Source organism: Xyrauchen texanus, chromosome 44 (genome assembly GCF_025860055.1).
Source record: "Xyrauchen texanus isolate HMW12.3.18 chromosome 44, RBS_HiC_50CHRs, whole genome shotgun sequence".
In the NCBI taxonomy this organism is placed as follows: domain Eukaryota; kingdom Metazoa; phylum Chordata; class Actinopteri; order Cypriniformes; family Catostomidae; genus Xyrauchen; species Xyrauchen texanus.
The window spans coordinates 23,394,057-23,415,167 of record NC_068319.1 but is presented as its reverse complement, the minus strand read 5'-3'; the positions used below and the strand labels follow the sequence as shown (position 1 = coordinate 23,415,167).

Genomic DNA, 21,111 nt, shown 5'->3' with positions numbered 1-21,111 from the left:
CTTCACTGAGAACTGCACAAGACTTTGCTTCTGTGTTTGCTCTATTTATCAGCAATTATGTCTAGTCAAGAAAAGGTAGGACATTTAAATGTTTGAATGCAATTTGTGTAGAAGCACGAGTTTCCCTTTGTCTCAATAGAAAATAGGTTCAAAGGGCCACATGCAAAGCTCATAGACATGCATGTCTTTTAGTAACTATGTGCCAAATTTGTCATGTTTTTAAGTCTTTAAGTATTTGATTTTATTTATTTATTGCATTTTGTAGGACAGCCTATTTAATATTTTAATTAATGGAATGTGCTTTAATTTCATAAAGTTCTTTATGGAGCCTCTTTCTGTCATCAATTTTGTAATTCAATCCGTTTTCATATACTTTGAAGTACATTGTGGAAACTTCCTCTACCTGTGTAAGTCCCAGTGTAATGTAATATAAATGTCGACTTGTTTATGTTTCTGTGTTTGCTCATGTTTGCATGTGGCTAGCTCTTCTTTCATGGGCCAAATACATTTAGTGCTCAGGATTTGGATGCTGTACTACTTTTTCTCAGGGTTAATAGGCTGGTTACTCATGGATATATTGAAGTTATGTCATTCAGATGCAGTCTTGTTTTAAATAAAAGTTCCCACCTTTAAATAGTAAGTTCAACAATCTGTAATTTTGCTGAATTACTCGCAAGTGCCATTCCCAATCAGACATTTTTCCATCAGTTAATATGTGTTCACCTTTCCTTGTGGTGCCACTGATAGCTCCCAAAATGCGTGTGAGATTCAAATAGCTATTAAAGATATAGGGAGCCTCTAACCTAAACCTATCCCTAACCTTAACCCTTTTGGAGTATTCCCACTCTCTTTTGGAGAATCCGCCCCCATTTGGTTGTCTCCGCATGCAGCTTTACCTACTTGAACTCTGCAGGATTCTGGTTGCTGCATCCACCGCAATGTGGTAACAATGATACTTTGAGGTTGGTCCGTCAGCACTTCATTAGTGTACAGTTGTGTGAGGTACTTACAACATGACTCAATGCAAATCCGATTATCTGTGATAAAAAGCAAGCAGGCTAATGGACCAAATTGGATTGTCAAACAGCCGCTGAGATTTACTGTCGCTTGGTTTCAAATACCTTTTCAGCTTTCTCATTTCTTCCTTTGTTTTCTGTTCCTCTTTATCTCCTCACTACATTCATCCATATATCTTTCTACTTCTTTTTTTTTAATCCCCTTTTCTCCCAAGTTTGAAATGCCCAATTCCCACTACTTAGTAGGTCCTCATGGTGGTGTGGTTACTCACCTCAATCCGGGTGGCGGAGGACAAGTCTCAGTTGCCTCCGCTTCTGAGACCGTCAATCCGCGCATCTTATCACGTGGCTCGCTGTGCATGACACAGCATGTGGAGGCTCATGCTGCTCTCCGCGATCCACGCACAACTTATCACGCACCCCACTGAGAGCGAGAACCACTAAGTGCGACCACAAGGAGGTTACCCCATATGACTCCACCCTTCCTAGCAACCGGGCCAATTTGGTTGCTTAGGATTCCTGGCTGGAGTCACTAAGCACACCCTGGATTCAAACTTGCAAGTCCAGGGGTGGTAGCAGCGTCTATACTCGCTGAGCAACCCAGGACCCCAATATATATCTTACACAATTTTCTCTGTACCTTCAAGTATCTCTTGCTTCCATGTATCTTATCTGCCTTGTTCTCAGTGATGCTGCTAGTAAAGGTGTGGTTATACACAGATGAGTCATTTTCTCTCTAGCATGTCAAGGTGATCTCTGATTGATTCTCCAGCTCTGGTGCTTTTCCTCTAACACTCACTGAGGTTGAGCAAGCCGCTCTAGCTCTCTCTATTTAAATCTGCTTTCCCTCTATTCCTCTCTACCCACCTTTAGGATGATAGTTCAATACAGATGAGTCTCTGATTTATTCTCTACTCTGTTGCCCATGTCTAATATCCATATTATAACACATTCTCAAACTTCACCACTAGTGTTCACTTGAATTTTTTCAGTATTGTTACCCTGCAAATTGACATTTCTTTAAAGGAATAGCATTGTGAGTTCATGAGTGCATGAAAGCAGCTAGTTCAGAGTGGTTTGTGTGTTTATGTGCGAATGTGTTGTTTAACATTAAAATCAAGAGCTCATGAATGCAAAACAGATGGCAGAATTTGCCCATTTGTGAGTTTATGAGAGAAGAGTGATGTCTGATTCATGAGCGAGTCATTCTTTTGAGTCTTGAGATCTTTTCAATTGATCCAGTTCATAAAAAAGGTCTGAATTATTCTGTCACTTAGTATGAGTATGTTTTAAAACACAGTCATACCTCAAACGTGAATTTTGAAGCCACTATGTAAGTTATGTTGTAGAACAAAGACATTATTTTACCAATAAATTGAAAATCACCATTAAAAAAAATCCATAGGAAATTGAAGATAAAGTAAATGGGTAAATTTGCCTTCCGGGTTCACCTACAAATTGTCATCATGGTATAGTTCTCCTTTTGTGTTTGAAACACGTAAAGTAGGTTTGGAAGGACATGAGGGTGAATAAAGATAACAGAATTTTCTTTCTTTGAGTTAACTATTCTTTTAATCTCTTCGGTGCTCTTGCCAATGCCTACCATCCATATTCTTATTACAGATTCAAGGTTATTTGGCAGAGATTAAGTCTGTCTCCCAGGCCTACATTGTGCATTCAAGACATTGTGTATGCCTTCCAAGTTTGCCAAAAACAGAGACTCACAGTTGTTTTCACTGTATTTGGGTCATCAGACTGCTTAAGCAGCTTGAGAGTTCTCATTCTCTCCTTTGTAATTCTGCTTTCTAGAGGTCCACACTAATCCATTTTCCCCCGATTGTTTTTTTCTGCAAGTACAAATTTGCAATCTTTTGTATGCAATAGGCTTAAAATGCTCTGGCTTAGATACAGTTCAGAAGGAAATACTGAAGCTGACAGTTCACTGTGCATGTAATGAGGATGTTTGTATTTACAATTGGTGGATTTATCTTGATATTATCCTGCTTTTGGTTATTGAACATACATTGGGCTTTTTTAATTAGATGAAGTAACTTGTTCTCATATTGTAATTATTTAAAAAAATGTATCTATATTGTTTGTTTGAGATATTGTTCTATAAAGCATTCAATGAGTATATGCCATGTAGCAAACCCATATGAAAATATTTTCGGTAAAAATTGTGGTGCGTCTTTTCAATACAATGTAGTTCATGTGGCTGATGCATAATTTTCCAAGTCTTCCGAAGGCCTACGATAGAGTTTGATGAGAAAGACCCGAAATTTAAGTCATTTTTCCACTTCAGGATCTTTTCCTTATTCCTGGATCTATTTAGGTTTCACATTGTTTTTCCACCACAAAAACTAGTTCCACGTGGAACTAAAACCTGAACCAAACAAGGAACATTTTCAGAACCTTCTCCAGATGTAGTACTTTCCTTGCAAAGTGGAACTATTTAGGTAGAGTCAGAAGAGCGAAAGTTTCTCATTGGTCAAGAAACATTTTTAATTTCTGAAAAAGACCAACTAGTATGCTTCACTAAAACATGTGTTGAGTTGTTGCTTTTTTAAATAGAAATGGATAGAGTAGACAGACAGTGCTGTTCTGGCTGTGCTGAGAACTTACAGTGACAAGAAAAAGAATGTGAACTCTTTGGAATTACCTGCATTTACAATATGCATACATTTGTAAAATATGGTTTGATCTTCATCGAAGTTACAATAATGAACAACCACAATCTGTTTTAATAACACACAATTTATTGTATTGTTCTTGAACATATTGAAGACATCATTTAAACATTCATAGTGCTGTGGTTGTGATTGGAGGTGTGGGTTAGACTTATACGCACTCAAACATTTTGAGTTTTCTATTCACAAGAAGCATCTACTGATGTGGACTAAAATAGAGATCTCAGAAGATCAAGAATTGTTGCTTTGCATTAAGCTGGAAAGGGTTACAAAGTTATCTCAAAGAGCTTAGATATTCATCTGTCCATAGTTAGACAAATAACTATGGACAGATTTAGTACTGTGGCTACTCTCCCTAGAAGTGGCCGTCCAGCCAAGGGATGCACAGCAGAATGATCTATTAGGTAAAAAGAACCCTAGAGTGACAGCTAAAGACTTGAAGGAATCATTGGAACTGGTTAACATCTATGTTCATGAGTCTAAAATATTGGAAAACATTGATCAGGCATGTGTCCATGGCAGAAACCACGAAGGAAGCCGCTGATTTCCAACAAAACATTGCTGAATGCATAACGTTTGCCAAAGACCACCTTGACACCTCACAACGCTACTGGGAAAATGTTTTGCGGACTGATGAATCTATGATTGAATTGTTCAGGAAGAACATGCAGCACTACGTATGATGTAAAAAGGGCACCGCATACCAACATGAAAACATCATCCAAATGGTGATCCAAAGTACAGTGGAGGGAGCATCATGATTTGTTGCTGCTTTGCTTAGGGGCCTGGACTGCTTACCATCATTGAAGGAAAAATGAATTAGCTGTTGTTATCTTAAGCACGTTGTGTTTGTCTATACATGTGACTTTAACAAAGATGAGATCACATTTTATGACCAATTCATAAAATTGGAATTAAAAAACTAGTTAATTCCAAAGGGTTCACATACTCTTTATTGCCACTGTATGGAGAAGAAGAAATTCAGTGTGAGTTTGAGATTTCGACCAACCAATTTCAGTGATATTTGTCAGGTAGTAGGGACAACGTCCCTACACTGCATTTATGGTATTTCCAAAAATTCAGCTTCTTTGAGCGATTTCAAAACATTGCTGGCTGGGTGAAGTCTTCAAAATCACCATTGCTGGATTCAAGAATGTGCAGATAATCCCCAACCTTTATGAAAAAGCTGTCTGCATAGGAAAGGTCAGCTGATTTTTGTCCTTCCACAGCTGTCAGGCCATTCAGATAGCAGCAGGTTATTGAAAGCTCACAGTTTCTACCTGAGCCTCCCCTGCACATCTCTTGTCACTGATACACAGATTGACTGTGAGTTACACTTAACAGTGTGCCAGCGTGTTTAATGTTTGTCTTATAGCCGCTTCAGGCTCCCACATGCAATTGTTTCCACAGAAAATGGCTTTGGTCACACATTTACTGCCTGTTCCCCTCTGCTTGCCAGTGACTGATGGCCATGTTTTGGAGAGAGCGAAGGCAAAGCATGACGTATTAGCCTGTTTTGTTTTTTTCATCCTCCTTAGCTTCTAAAAATAGCCGTCCTCTTGATTGCGTGGGACCTTGTTTCCATGGTAAACATGTTCATTCACAGAAACCTGTTGTTTGAATGGGATGTTGGCAAGTGTAGTTATTATTATGCCTCTCTTGCACACTTTCTTTTTCACAGGCACTTGTGATCAATTGTTATGTTCCCCAGCACCAATGCCATATTGTGTTATTTAAATTCTACATCTGTCTCTCTTTCTCGTTATTCTTGTAGACAGGAAAGGCAAGTAAATCTAGTTTGGTCATGTGATCTCTCTCTTTCTCTCTGAAAGCCTCCATCCCTCTGTCCATCTTTGTGGTCATTTTGCATCCTTTTAAAGCATGGCTGGGAATTATGCTCGTAATTGAAAAGACCTCCATTAAAGGGCACTATTAAGGCTCAGCTGACACGTCAGAGCCCTCCAGAATTATGCTGTGTGTGTGTGTGTGTGCTTGTGCTATTTATAAATGTACTTTAGTTTTCCCTGCAACACTACACTAAATTTTACCCTCTCTGGTGGCTGAAGAAAATGATAACGCACCATAATTTAACTTATTTAAGGGAATGTTCTGAGTTCAATACATATTAGGCTTGTAAACATCTGTTGCATTATATCTGTTACCAGGGCTGGTATAAGGATGCAATCTTTAGGGTGGGCAAGTGCTTGTCCCTTCATCGGATTGGCGTAGGGGTCCCATTGATTGCTTTACCATCCAATATGAACTTGAGGGGCACAAGCAAAATCATTAGGGGCCAATGCCCCAACTTAGAACCTGCCATATCTGTTACCACAGAAAACAAGTCCTCCCTCAGTCCATGTGACTCATGTGTCATTTTCCTAGATTTCTGAAGGCATACGGATTTGGTGAGAAACAAATAGGTCTGCACAGGTCTAAAAGCTGAAGTATGTAATTTCTGCGCCATTAGTGCCACTGAAAGAATTGCAAATATAAACTATGTTGTCAAAACAGCTTTACGAATACACCCCTCATCTACTGTTGTTCAAGCTGTCAGATAGTCCCGCCCCCAACACACACCACTGATTGAGTAACATTTTTGGGGCTGGTCTAAGAGGGTCACTCCACCCTGGTCCATTAGATTTTAAGCCTGAACCTGAAATCGCTCACTCTCTTGATAATTTCTAAATTTGTTGTAATAGGCTGTATTTTATGTACTGTAAGCATCATATGCAACATTCGTAACAGTACAGTAACAGCAAACATACCCAATTTTAACAAGGCATGACTGCCCCTCAGCACACCATAGCAGAAGGGGGAAAAAAATTGGCTTACCACTTATCAAGTGCAGAAGATTTGCTGGGTGAATCTATCTTTCCTTTTATCTCTTGCAATAGATGACTCTGGTGATGAGGGACCACTAGCCCAGCCGGATCGTGCTCTGATCCAGGGAGCGCTCAAGACTCTAGTCAGCAAGCTCGATGACCTCAGCACCTGCAACGAGCTGATCGGGAAGCACGGTGCAGCGCTCCAGCGCTCCCTCAGTGAACTAGAGGACCTGCGTGTCCTCACCGATGGCGTTGATAAACTGAAGACCGTCAACGAACGAGCCACTCTCTTCCGTATCACCTCCAATGCTATGATCAATGTGAGTGTTTGAGTCAACACATGTTAGAGAAGGCATGGTGGTTAAAGATCTGGGCTGGCAACTGAAAGGTTTAAGGTTCGAACTGCACTGGGGGATTCAAAAGCTATCACCATTATGCCCTATGAGCAACACACTTTTGAGCTGCTCCATGTTTGTCCTTTAAATAAGTGTACTGTAATTTGCTTTGGGTAATTGCATCTGCTAAATTACTAATTACTTATTTGGTGATAACCTGACACAATATATATGAAACAATAACATCCAGCTGGAACAAGCAAAATTATAATTATTTAATCTGGTCACACAAAAACACGTTACTATACCTACATTTTAAATGGGTCATTTTACGTACCGTAGCAGTTTTCTGGTGAATCGAACACAACATGTGCAGTAACAAAAATAACTTTCATACTTTCACACAAATCATAATAAAAGTATAACAGCAGATAATCAGTTCATAAACACTTGATTTCAGTCCTGTTCCTCACACAATGCTATCATATGATATCTAAACACGTTTACTATAGACCATTTCAAGGACGTAAACAATAACAAAAGAATTAGAACCCTACAGTGCATGTCTGACCCTAAAGCACTTCAGGTAGAGGCATTTTAAGAACCGAGAACTGTCAAAATAAAATAACTAGCATGTCATCGCTTACAGCTTGCTCACTGGGGTTATTAATACAATTATTATTTAATTATATTTAAACACGATTAAGAATCGTATTTTATCTAATTACACAATGATGATTCATGGACTTTATAGACATTACAGTTTTATCGTCTGTTAATGTTGATATTCTGTAAAGCTGCTTTGAAACGATGTGTGTTGTGAAAGGCGCTATACAAATAAAATGTACTTGACTTGACTAGAGTTGCTAAAACAGAACAAACGAGATATCTGGAAAGAAATGAAAATAAACAACGTGGTGTCACCGGATCCTTTAAATAAACAAATTTTCTCAAAGAACAAACGTTTACCTGAAGTGAGTTATCCAGACGTGTTGTTGATACTGACCACACCTACGCGAGAGAGGCGATGAAATTGTATCGTAGTTTAGATGCTAATAGTTATTTCCTCAGCGGGGAGATCTGGAATATTGGATTGCTCCTTTTATAATCAATGAAGCCATTCAATAAAGCTGTCTACGTGACCTGCGGACAAGGTAAGGATTTCAACAACTAGCAGGAAATGTTCAAGGAACAAAAAGATGTCACTTCCTTAAACTATCTTGAAATGGTCTATAATGCATGACATATAAGGCAATACATATTTATGCTTGTATTACATACTACTTCATGTGGTAACATCTAATTAATTGTTTTTTTTCCAAGACAAAAATATTATTTAACGTTACTCAGTCAACCTGAATACAATAGGTTACACCAACAGAACAAATTTTAAGGAGTAGTTCAGCTAGAAAGAGATACTTAAGGTAATAATTGCTGGTTACCGCTTCTTAAAGTGTACAACAGGACTTAAAGTTGAAGTGGGTAATTTCTCTGCTACTAATGGCACCAATCTGAATGCTAAAATAAAGAATTCCAAGAAAGTTTCCAAACATGTTGCCCAAACACTCCTACCATCCCGCCTCGACTGCCATTTTTCAGACAAAAATGTAATTTCCTTGCTAAATAGCTCTTTACAGGTAATCTCGCCCCAAACTCACATCATTGGCTGTGCCAGGCAGCTCAATCAAACAGTGCAAGTGTTTGAAAGCACCACAGAGCCACAGTGTTTACACACTTCGAAGAAGTCAACCTAATGAATGGCTCATTTATTGTTGTCTCTGCACGTTAAACTATGACAGGTGACTGCTTAAAAATAAATGGGTGAATGAATTACATTTACAGTTTGTGAATGATAAATGTGACTGGCTAGGCTGATTTTTGTTCCAGGCCTGTCAGGACTTTGTGGACCTAGCAGAGGCACACAGCAGGCGGTGGCAGCGTGCTCTGCAGTATGAGCGGGAACAGCGCCACCACCTGGAGCAGACTATCGAACAGCTAGCCAAACAGCACAACAGTCTGGAGAGAGCCTGGAGAGAATCACCCAGCACACACAACAGTGAGGCACACACATACACATTAGACAATATAAAAATAATAGTAATAATAATAACAACACAAAAGTGGGTCAAGACATTACAGTGTAACTACATAATTACTGACTTACATAATTGTAAGTCACTTTGGATAATGCTTAATGACTACTTGTAGACTATATTATGTTGGAGTAACATATGCTCAATGTAAAGTGTACCACCAACTGACTCAAACTCATTCAGATGTGTAATTATGTTGATCCATTAGTAAATCAGATTTTCTTCACTTTGATCTTCAGAAGGGGTTGAGAGAACACCAGAGGGAGAGTCCAGTGAAGAGAATGAAGACATAGAGTTCTTTGATGCAATGGAAGATTCTCCAGCCTTCATCACAGTGCCAGCAGACGATCACTCCCAGCACAGGTTCACACACTATTCATATAATAGTTCTTGGCTCATTAGTCTCAGCCTCAGGCTCAAACGGATGCATATTGCATACAAAAATCACAAGCACCTGACAAAATTGCCAACTCCAATCTGATTGGATTGGGAATCGCAGTGAGTGTCCAGCTAGGTTTTTACTAGATTGCTTAGAAACAGTCTACACACATCTTCTGGAATTGTTTTCATTGTTTTCTGTAATGCAGTTCACAGACTGAGACTACTGCACTAATATTTGAATGTTTTTACAGCGGCAATTCATCACTTTCAGATTTACTTGCACCTAAATGGAGCATATATAAAACATATATCTTTACCTGTCTAAGTGGGTTCTTGACAAGAATAAGCTGTGGAATGGATCAGACTTAATGCCAGTACTCAAAAGTCTGGCTCTGTGAGACTAATGGCTTTTCATCTTATTAGGATTTACCTTATGTCTACCACATTCATGAATAATTAATGGTCTTCCTCCTGTTGATGTTTGTGAGTACAGTATGTTTTCAGTAAGAGGCAGATGATATTTCACTGTGCACATGTTTCTGGGTGTGTTGCCTCTCAGACTCTTGAGCAGTAATCAGAGTGTGACGAGTGGAAGTTTATCCAGTAATTGGAGCCAAGAGAGCAATGTGAGTTTGGTAACACACACACACACACACACACACACTGCAGCTAGCCCAAATTCTTACCAAATCAGATTCAAAGATTCATTACTTTTCAGTTACCTGTCTCTAATGTGTCTCACAATCTCGGTTAGCACAACATGAGTAGGATATCTACTAGGATCTACATTCTTTTTGGTAATTTCTGGAACATCAGTGTTAACAGTATTAGCCAACCATCGTCCAAAACTACTCCTAAAATCATAGGACTATAATTGGTTGATACGAATGTTGTTCAAGTCTTAACAATGACAAAACAGTAAAATATGATCTGGTTAATATGAAAGTTGTCCAACCTCAACCCTAAACCAAACTCTAAAATCTGATTGATTGATAGGAATGTTGTTCTAACCCCAAACCCTAAACCAAACTCTAAAATCTGATTGTTTGAGAGGAATTTTGTTCTAAACCAAACTCTAAAATATTATTGTTTGATGGGAATGTTGTTCAAACCCCAAACCCTAAACCAAACTCTAAAATATTATTGTTTGAGAGGAATGTTGTTCTAACCCCAAACCCTAAACCAAACTCTAAAATCTGATTGGTTGATAGGAATGTTGTTCTAACCCCAAACCCTAAACCAAACTCTAAAATCTGATTGTTTGAGAGGAATTTTGTTCTAAACCAAACTCTAAAATATTATTGTTTGAGAGGAATGTTGTTCTAACCCCAAATCCTAAACCAAACTCTAAAATCTGATTGTTTGAGAGGAATTTTGTTCTAAACCAAACTCTAAAATATTATTGTTTGATGGGAATGTTGTTCAAACCCCAAACCCTAAACCAAACTCTAAAATATTATTGTTTGAGAGGAATGTTGTTCAAACCCTAAACTAATCTCTAAAATATTATTGTTTGATTGGAAGGTTGTTCTAACCTCAACCCTAAACCAAATTCTATAACCTGATTGGTTGATAGGAAAGTAATTCCAGATCCTAAACCAAACTCTAATATATGATTTGTTGATAGGAAATATGTTCCAACCTCAAACCCAACTCTAAAATCTGATTGGTTGACAGTATTATACTTAGGATTATAAGAAGTCCCACTGCTCTATTCTTCAAGTGTTATAGTTTGTGTATTGTTCAATATAGCGTTTTCTCTGCAATTACAGGACAGTTCTGGTACATACCTACGCAGGGGCAGACGCTGTCGAATCCCAGACAAGCCCAACTACTCTCTCAACCTGTGGAGCATCATGAAGAACTGCATCGGCAAAGAGCTCTCAAAGATTCCTATGCCTGTATGAATGTAGCCTTATCTTATGTATTAAATGCTCATTGGCTGCTGAAACAATGTAAAATTATTACATTACATTTTCAGTATTAATTTATTGTCATGGATATTGTGTGTTTGTCTTCACCCTCAGGTGAACTTCAACGAGCCATTGTCGATGCTGCAGCGTCTGACAGAGGATCTGGAATACAGTGAGCTCTTGGACCGGGCGGCATGTTGCGACTCATCTCTGGAGCAAATGTGTCTGGTGGCTGCATTCTCCATATCGTCCTACTCCACCACCATCAACCGCACAGGAAAACCCTTCAACCCCCTACTGGGAGAGACGTACGAGCTGGACCGCCTGAATGAATACGGCTACCGCTCCATTTGCGAGCAGGTCTGAAACCACACATTCAAAAGATACTTTTTCCCCAAGTCAGTGATTGATGGTATTCACTCAGGAATGTGCATATTGTTTAGTCTTCAGCTAATTTTTAATTTAATTGTAGATGCATGAAATGGGTTGAGCTTTATTTGATTTAAAATCAAATTGAATTCACGCCTTCACTTGCTCGATGAGAAAGTCTTGATTGCACACAAATTGCAAAATACACAAACTAATTTTACATAAATTGCACACAAATTGTCAGAGCTTTCTCATTCTTTCTTTCTCATCATCTTTCTCTCTCAGATAAGCCATCATCCTCCGGCGGCTGCCCACCATGTGATATCACAGCGAGGCTGGACTCTGTGGCAGGAGATTACCATCGACAGCAAATTCCGTGGCAAATACATCTCAGTCATGCCGCTAGGTGATCCATCATGAGCTTTGAGTCGTCTTTATGCCATTCATTTTAATTAAAGGAGTAGTTTACTGAAAAATCCTGTCATAATTTACTCGCCCTCTTGACGTTTGTATACAGACTGAAAGTATATGTATGGCAGTGCTATTGCCATCAGGTAAAAGTTACTTCAAAGGAAACTCCATCTGTGATATGGTTTCTATTTTTAAGGAGCCGATCATTCAGGCTGAAACTTATGTTTATTGGAGAACTCCCTGCAGCTTTGTGCTATTTTTAGAGTGTTTCAGCCTCGTTCTCTTTCACTTATCCTGCCATTATTCACTCATAATGGCTTCCTCTGCTCTCTTCAGGCAACATTCACCTTAAGTTCCACTCCAGTGGAAATCATTATTCGTGGAGCAAGGTGACTTCCACTGTGCACAATATAATAGTGGGCAAACTGTGGATTGACCAAGTAAGTGTTCTATTTCATACTTTATTTTTATGTGTTTAAAGGGGAGATGTGTTTTTGATTGTTATTCCAGCTTAATATGCAGATACAAATATACAGCATATACTATATTAGGGGTGTTAAATTTGTTTTATTGTATCGTACAAACGATGGTCATGATTCACTACCTTATGTATCATATGATACAGAAACAAACAGATAATAGTGTAATTAAAACCAAGCAGTGCAACCTTGAGAGCTGTGGAACAGTCTCCTCCCACAAGAGGCAGTGCTGAGGTCAGGTTCCTCTAAAGTTGTTGTTTTTTTTAACCACTAAATAACATTGAAAGGATTTTTTTCCTTGCTACAGACTTTAGCTTGATCACTGGGAGCTTTAATACATTATTTTCTATAAAGCTGCTTTGAAACAATTGTGAAAAGTGTTACAAATGTGTATACAAATATAAATAACTTTTCTCATTACAATCAATCAAAATAAATGTAGTGCTGTTGTTTTAGTTCCATTAATATAGAGCTCTACTTTTTGTTGCCAATGTCAGACACTATTGTGTCATTTATGATTTAAAAGACATTTATGTTGAATTCTTGATAAGTTTGAGCGAAACATTTATGGGCATTTCGTATATCGTATCATTAGGCTTTGTATCATAGGGTGTGTTCACACTTGGTAGGCTTGCTTTGATTAAAACAAACTCTGGTGTGATTTCTCTGTTAGTACAGTCCATTTCAACAAGTGTGAACACTGTCACCCAAACCTTGGTGCGCACCAAACAAGCGGACCGAGACCGCCTGAATAGTGGTTCTCGGTCCACTCCCAAACGAACTCTGGTGCGGTTCGATTGATATATGAACACAACATGAACCAAAGAAGTCTAAACAGACCAAAAACAGGAAGTAATTTGCCTAATACTGACCTCAAGCATACCTGGTTCTTCTCATCATAGGAGCTATGTTGCCCATTACAGTTCGGTACAGGCCTCAGCAGTCCTTGCAGCATATCTTCATTTCTGTGTACAACGGAGGAATTCCTGGCACTGTTTTGACTCCTTTACACATTTTATTAGCTCTTCGTTTGTTCTCAGCTGGTTAAAATATCACCATACATACATATATACAGTACATCCAAAGAGCGCATTTAGCCCAGCATCCAGCATTGTTTTGGATGTTCGGCATGTTCAGTCATCGGCAAAATACATGTCATAAAAGCTGTCCAATCAGGTTGTGACTTTTTCCTGATGCCTTTTGTTTTGTATCTTTTGGTTCAGTGTTAAAAATGCCAGTGTGAATGCTAAGCAAACCAGGACTAAATGTATCGTTTTATTTTTTGGTCCAGACCAAGATGACCAAGAGAACCAAATTACAAGTGTGAACACACCCATATTGAACCATATATATATATATATATATATATATATATATATATATATATATATATATATATATATATAAATAAAAGTCATTCAAATGTTGATTTAAACTAAAAGATTAACACTGTGACTCTGTAATGCTATTAAAAAACATTGTACGTTTTTCAGTTTGAGTTGATCCTCCTCCCTCACAGTGTGGCATGACTCATCTTCAGCACTCCATTTGTTGGAGAAAAGTCACCATTGAGACTGTTTTACTCCATCTGTCTCCTCCATCCCTCATTCTCATTCTTTCCCCACTTCATTTCCACAAAAATAAATACTGTCTGCAAGAAATTAAAATATATTGCATAATTTTGGAATACAGTTAAAAAAAATATATATGTAAAAATAATTGAACATTGAGGAATAACTGTAAGACACCAGGGCCCGTATTCACAAAGATTTGTATCTTATTACTAGGAGTCCTCCAAAGAGATCCTAGCTAGAAGTTTTCACTTAAAATCTATTCACAAAACTGCTAAGAGCACGTTTTTCTAAGGAAAACTTAAGATAAGAGTAATGCAGAGTTGACCTCATTGCTACATATGTTTAATTTTTAAAAAGACAACATGTGTGTGTGTTTGTGAGTCTGTGTGTGCTTGTGAATGTGTATTACTTAAAGAGAGCAAACATACTGTACATACATACAAACAAGGTCTTAATTTACGTCTTTCTATTTTTTCATACTATTTTATTATTTATATATACACTACTGGTCAAAAGTTTTGAAACACTCATTCTTTATTATAATTTTTCAAAACTGTGTTATATTTTAGCATCTTTAAAGTAGTCACCCTTTGCATAGAATTTGCAGAAATGTACTCTAAACATTTTCTCCACCAACTTCTTGAGATATCACCCTGGGACACTTTTTAAACAGTATTGAAGGAGTTCCCATCCCATCACTTATTGGCTTCTTTTCTTTATTATTTGAGTCTTCAATTTCAAAAACGTTTTTATTTTTTATTACATGTTTTATAATAAAATAAATTAATATGGTGGCACAATTATATTTTTGTCCACAAACATTTAAGCATACGCCTTCAGATTAAAAGATTTTTAAGATCATGAGAAACATTTCAGGCAAGTGTTTCAAAACTTTTGACCAGTCAAATTGTTTAATTTTATGTTGTTTGCTATATTGTCTCACAAGTTAGAGATGAAGAGTTTCAATTTCAAGGTCTTCAGTGTCATGGGACGATGTAGTGAAGAAGTACTTGTCCATTTGACTTGGTATAGCATGGTATAGTAACACTTGTTGAATTTGTGCTGGTCAAACAAAGTCAGAATGAGCATAGAAAAGATGCAATTAAGATTATTCAATAAACTCTGCTCATTTGTACCATCACTTTGTCTCCTGCCTTCTGCTATATTATTATATATAGGCTGACTTTGCTGACTCTTGGGCTGGTAGGAGAGTGAGTTAACATAACAAGATGTTTATGTTGACTGGTTTTGGATATCAGACAGAATGGATATCTATGGATATCTTGTGATGAGAGAGATGTCTTGTGAACACTAGAGCCAACATGCATTTTCACTGCCTCTCATGTTTTCATATTTTAAGCATATCATTGAATACTGTACACGGCATACATTTTTGTCTATAGGCTATATACATAGGCAGTGGGTAAATTAATTGCAGGATAAGGGTACGTAAATACAATTAAGTAAAGAAATAAATAACATTTAAAATACAACTGAAAATTTCCCATCTGAATCCATAGATTAATTTCAAGATTTTCAAATAGCAGGTTCAGCCTACTGTACAATGTTCTAGTACAAAACACTCCAAATGAATAAATAGTTGATTATTGTTAGTTGCACATACACCAGTATTTATATTGATAATTATACATCTCAAATTGATGCCTATCAATCCATCATTCTTTATATAGTCTGTCTCTTTATCCCTCTTTCCAGGAAATCTAGAGAATCTCCAGATGATTTCCTGTACAGCTTTAAGAGAGCCTTTAGAGCCTTTCCTTCTCCTGGATTTCTTTTTTCAGAAAATGTGTCTTTAAAACATATTCATATATACCCCCATTTTCTGATTAATGTTTCTGTTTTCTTCCCAATAAAAAACATGTGTCTATCATTGTTTACATTTACAGTTCTGTACAAAATTCTCAGGCACATTAGATGGTTCACAAAAACATTTGTCTTAAGATGTTTATCTTTTGCTTTAGTGTGTCAGTACGAAATATCCATTTTAAATTTTAATATCTTTTGAACATAGAATTGAATTGAAGAAGCACAAGAAGCCATAATATAAGTCTGGGATTATATGAAGAGAATGAAGCAATTAAGGCAACCTAAATCCATAGAAGAACTGTGTCATGTTCTTCATGATGTTTGGAACAGCCTACTTGCCAACATCATTGAAATACTTTGTGCAAGTGTAAAATCAAAATAGATAGGTCAGTCTGGGTTTTGGCACAGAGTTCCCACCATAGCTCCTGATGATTTAGAAGTCCTCAGGTTGTGGGTTTAGGAGCTACTTTTAGCATAAAATGCTTCATGAATTACTCCTAGATTAAAATTTGATGAGTCCTAAAATTAGGACTGACATGCCCTTAATTTTTATGACTTGCTCCTAAATTTCCATGTTAGTAGCTACTTATAGCCTTAAGATTTTATGTGAATACGGACCCAGGCATTTCGAAAATTATGAGCAATAATCAAATCCAATGAAATCATAATGGATAACACCATGTCATGCCTTGAATTATTCCCCAATAAATATTCAGTTTCCCTGTCATACAGGATGTCATGCATTTCTAATTCAAACAACTGTCATTTCTATTAATGTATCATTCTTGTCTTGATGCAGTCTGGAGACATTATAATAGTCAACCACAGGACCAAGGACACGTGCCACCTCAAATTCTCTCCATACAGTTATTTTTCTAGGGATGTTCCCCGCAAGGTCAGTCTGGTAATTCAGAAACGTTGCTGCATGTGAAACGTAAAGCGGTGTGATACTGCCATCTGTTGTGACTTAAGCGTAACTACATGTGTTTGTCCTGTCCTCAGGTAACAGGCATTGTGACGGACGGTAAAGGTGTCGCCCACTACATTCTTTCAGGAACATGGGATGATAAAATGGAAAGTGCGAAGATCATAGAGAGCAGCCACGGATGTGGAGGATCTGAGGGCAAACAGAAAACTGTCTATCAAACTCTACCACCAAAACTACTGTGGAAGAAATACCCTCTGCCGTAAGAGACGCTATCTCTCAGTCAGTCTGTCCATCTCTTTATTTGTCTGTCTGTCTGTCTATCCATCTGTCTGTATATCTAGCTAGCTATCTTTTTTGGCTACGTGTCTGTCTGTCTGTCTTATCTATCTATATCTGTCTATCTTTTTACAGTATCTATCTACACTATCTGTCTGTCTGTCTTTTTAAAGTATCTATCTACAGTATCTGTATGTCTATCTACCTATCTGTATGTCTGTCTATCTAGCTATCTTTGTTGTTGTCTATGTATCTGTCAGACTATCCATCTACAGTATATGTCTATCTGTCTGTCTGACTATCTATCCTTTGACAGTATCTGTCTGTATGTCTATTAATCTATCTATATATCTGTCTTTTTATCAAGCTGTCTGTCTGTCTATCTATCTTCCTGTCTATATTGTCTATCTATTTGTGTCTGTCTGTCTGACTATCTTTGTTTTTGTCTATGTATCTATCTGTCTGTCTGTCTGACTATCTATCCTTCTACAGTATGTCTGTCTATTAATCTATCTGTATGTCTGTCTGTTTATCAGTCTGTCTATCTATCTAACTTCCTGTCTATATTGTCTATCTATTTGTGTCTGTCTGTCTGACTATCTTTGTTTTTGTCTATGTATCTATCTGTCTGTCTGACTATCTATCCTTCTACAGTATCTGTTTGTATGTTTGTCTGGCTGTCTGTCTATTAATCTATCTATATGTCTGTCTGTTAATCAAGCTGTCTGTCTGTCTATCTATCATCCTGTCTATATTGTCTATATATTTGTGTCTGTCTGTCTGTCTGACTGTCTTTGTATTTGTCTATGTATCTATCTATCTGTCTGTCTGACCATCTATCCTTTTACAGTTTCTGTCTGTCTGTCTATCCGTCTGTCTGTCTATTCCATTGTTATATATTTTCTTTTTTTCTCTCTCCTCTCTTCTTCATTCCCTGATTCCAGTGAGAATGCAGAGAACATGCATTTCTTCTCTTCTCTGGCTTTGACGCTGAATGAGCCTGAGGATGGTGTGGCTCCTACCGACAGCCGTCTGCGACCAGACCAGCGGCTGATGGAGGCAGGTTTATGGGATGAAGCTAATGCTGAGAAACAGCGTCTGGAGGAACGACAGAGACTTGAGAGGAGGAAGAGAGAGGCACAGGCCAACCTCGCACTAGAGGAGGGTACGACAGAGTGCACGATAGAGGAGACATATAGAGTTATCTCTCATAGATGCTGGCATTTTTGATAGCTACATAAGTCTCCTATTGCAGTTATAATAAAGTCACCTTGATTTTATAGGTAGAGAAGCGGAGAGTTACCAGCCCCTGTGGTTTGAGAAAAGGACTGATTCAGAGACAGGTGAGAGCAGCTATACATACAGAGGAGGATACTGGGAGGCCAAAGACACACAGGACTGGAGTCAGTGCCCTGCCATCTTTTGAAGTCTTCTTCCACCAGAACCAGCTCACCGTTCCAAGCGGATGATCTTGGATCTGTATAGGGAATGCTGCCTACCAGTGCTTCCAAATTCCAGAGTTTCAAATATGTGAAATATATTCATTTTGTTCACTCACTGCTAACACACCTATACATCACCATTTGGTGCATGTTTATGGGGGCATTGAGACAACTGAATTGTAGCAGGGAAAATACATATTGCATGGAAAAAAAAACATATTTATTGTTTAAAGCACAATAAGTGGAGGCAATTTATTCAACTTTATAAACTTCCCACTGAAGGACAGCGATAACATTTAATGATTTAGGGAATGTAACATTTCACCAGGGATAGAACTGCTCAAAGATTCTCCCTCAAAGTTGATTTATACGCTGGTTTCGCAAGTTGCTTCAGGACAGATTTGTTATGTTCATGAATGAGCCACTGTTGATGGACAAAAAACATTGTTATATATATTCAGATTTGTTGCAGTGCACACTACTTTTGAAGTATGAAGACTGAATTCCCTCTAACATCCAATAAGACTGTGTTCCTCCCTTAAGCTGTAGTATAGCTCAGGTGCTGTGTAGTTTTAATAGTGCAAACAATAGAGATCAGTGGATGTTGCTTCTACAAAACAGTAATTACCATGGTTAATCCATTAGCTGGCAAACATTTAAAGCAAGAATTCATTTTTAGCTGTCCATTTAGTTATTTAGTACAAGTGTAATGTAAATGTCATGGCTTTATGGACATTCTTAATGGACATTCTTCATATACAGTCATGGCTAAAAGTTTGCAAACAAACTAAAGTGCCAAGCTTTTTCTATATTATTTATGTTTATAAATAGATGAAACAATACTACTACACTCGATTTAATATGAATCATTTGCATGTAACATGACATTAGTACAGATTTATTTTTTTATAATCATGTGAATAAAGCATGCACTGTAACAAATATGCATATATTAGATTTGTCTAGCACAGGAAAGTACAATTAGTATTCAATGAAATGTATTACTGCACACTATTAATTCAGAAAAAAATGTAGTATGTTTGCAAACTTTTGGCCATGATAAACCTTTGGCTATATTATGAATATATTCATTTTGTGGTGACAATACTTCTAGTTTCCTCTATTAGCAGCTAAAGCACATTTACTATATTTATGTTGCAAGGAACAGTGATTTGGAATACTGACCGAAAACTGTATACTGTGTGGATGAATGCAAACTCATATCTGGGCATTAAAGAGCATTCTGAACATGGACAGACCAGTGTACAAATAAAATGAGAGTGTGCCATGCCAGGAAGTACTTTAGATGTGTACATTGGGCTGGTAGAAGTCTAAAGGACTAATTTAAGTTGCACTGCTTTAAGGACTGTCTCTGTGGAACTTGGTACGTTTTTCAATCAAATGGAAAGTGTATTCAAATAAACTGTGATGTGGTTGTAATTCATGAGATAATGTGCTTCAATATAGTGTCAAGCGGCACTGCAAAGTTGCACAGAGAAAATGATCTTACCAATGTATTCATTTTTAAACAGTGATAAAAGACGACATTGGCAACATTAAAAATATTAAAAAAGCTGTCTATTGTAACTAGATAAATGAATTGATGATGATGTTGGTGATATTTATTTTGATTGTCATGTTGGATGAACAGTGTATGAAACTGCACCTGAATTTAAAGGACTATTAAAGGGATAGTTCGCCCCAAAAATTAAAATTATGTCATAATTTACTCACCCTCATGCCATCCCAGATGTACTGTACTTATACTGTTATTCTGCTGAATACAAATATTTTCAGAAGAATGTTTCAGCTCTGTAGGGGATCAAAATGCAATTGAATGGTGACCAAACTTGCTAAGCTCCAAAAAGCACATAAAGGCAGCATAAAAGTAATCCATAAACTCCAGTGGTTTAATCCATGTCTTTTGAAGTGATCCAGTTGGTGTTAAGTGAGAGCTGACCAAAATGTAATTCCTTTTTCAATGTACATCTTGGTAGCAGTCTCTAGGCACGATCATAATTTCATGCTTGATAACACTTCCTAGTACTTGATGCATGGGCAGAGCACTAGATGGCGGCGGGATGTGTAATTGGTCTTAAAATCATGATCACAAAGGAGACTGTTGATGTCAAGATTTTTGGTGAAAAAGTTTCTGTTCTCACTCAGAAATTATTGGCTCACTTCAGACGATATGGATTAGTTCACTGGAGTCATATGGATTACTTTTATGCTGTAGATGTTTTTTTGAGCTTCAAATTTTGGTCACATTCACTTGCATTGTATGAACCTACAGAGCTGAAATAGTCTTCTAAAAATCTTAATTTGTGTTTATCAGAAGACAAAAAGTCATACACATCTGGGATGGTATGATGGTGAGTAAATGATGAAAGAATTTTCATTTTTGGGTGAACTATCACTTTAAGAGCTCTCACTGCATAATGATGTGAATTTACTAAATACCATCTTGGTTGTCAAAATAATCTGAATATATCACATTAAAATGAATGGTAAGACAAATATCTAAGTGTGTGATATTTCTTTAATTCTTATTACGG

At 37.4% G+C, this 21,111-nt stretch overlaps 1 protein-coding gene across 1 annotated transcript in view; it reads left to right on the top strand.

Annotated features, from left to right (window-relative positions):
* LOC127636760 (oxysterol-binding protein 2-like) overlaps positions 1 to 21,064 on the top strand; it is a 28,784-nt gene extending 7,720 nt beyond the window's left edge. Inside the window, exons 3-14 of the mRNA XM_052117473.1 lie at positions 6,598 to 6,848; positions 8,751 to 8,919; positions 9,196 to 9,319; positions 9,897 to 9,963; positions 11,110 to 11,238; positions 11,365 to 11,610; positions 11,905 to 12,025; positions 12,367 to 12,470; positions 16,710 to 16,805; positions 16,913 to 17,097; positions 18,059 to 18,279; positions 18,398 to 21,064. Of these exons, the coding sequence (XP_051973433.1) occupies positions 6,598 to 6,848; positions 8,751 to 8,919; positions 9,196 to 9,319; positions 9,897 to 9,963; positions 11,110 to 11,238; positions 11,365 to 11,610; positions 11,905 to 12,025; positions 12,367 to 12,470; positions 16,710 to 16,805; positions 16,913 to 17,097; positions 18,059 to 18,279; positions 18,398 to 18,540 (1,856 nt within the window). The 3' untranslated portion in view covers positions 18,541 to 21,064. The remainder of the gene's footprint in view (positions 1 to 6,597; positions 6,849 to 8,750; positions 8,920 to 9,195; positions 9,320 to 9,896; positions 9,964 to 11,109; positions 11,239 to 11,364; positions 11,611 to 11,904; positions 12,026 to 12,366; positions 12,471 to 16,709; positions 16,806 to 16,912; positions 17,098 to 18,058; positions 18,280 to 18,397) is intronic.
* The last annotated feature ends 47 nt before the right edge of the window (positions 21,065 to 21,111 follow it).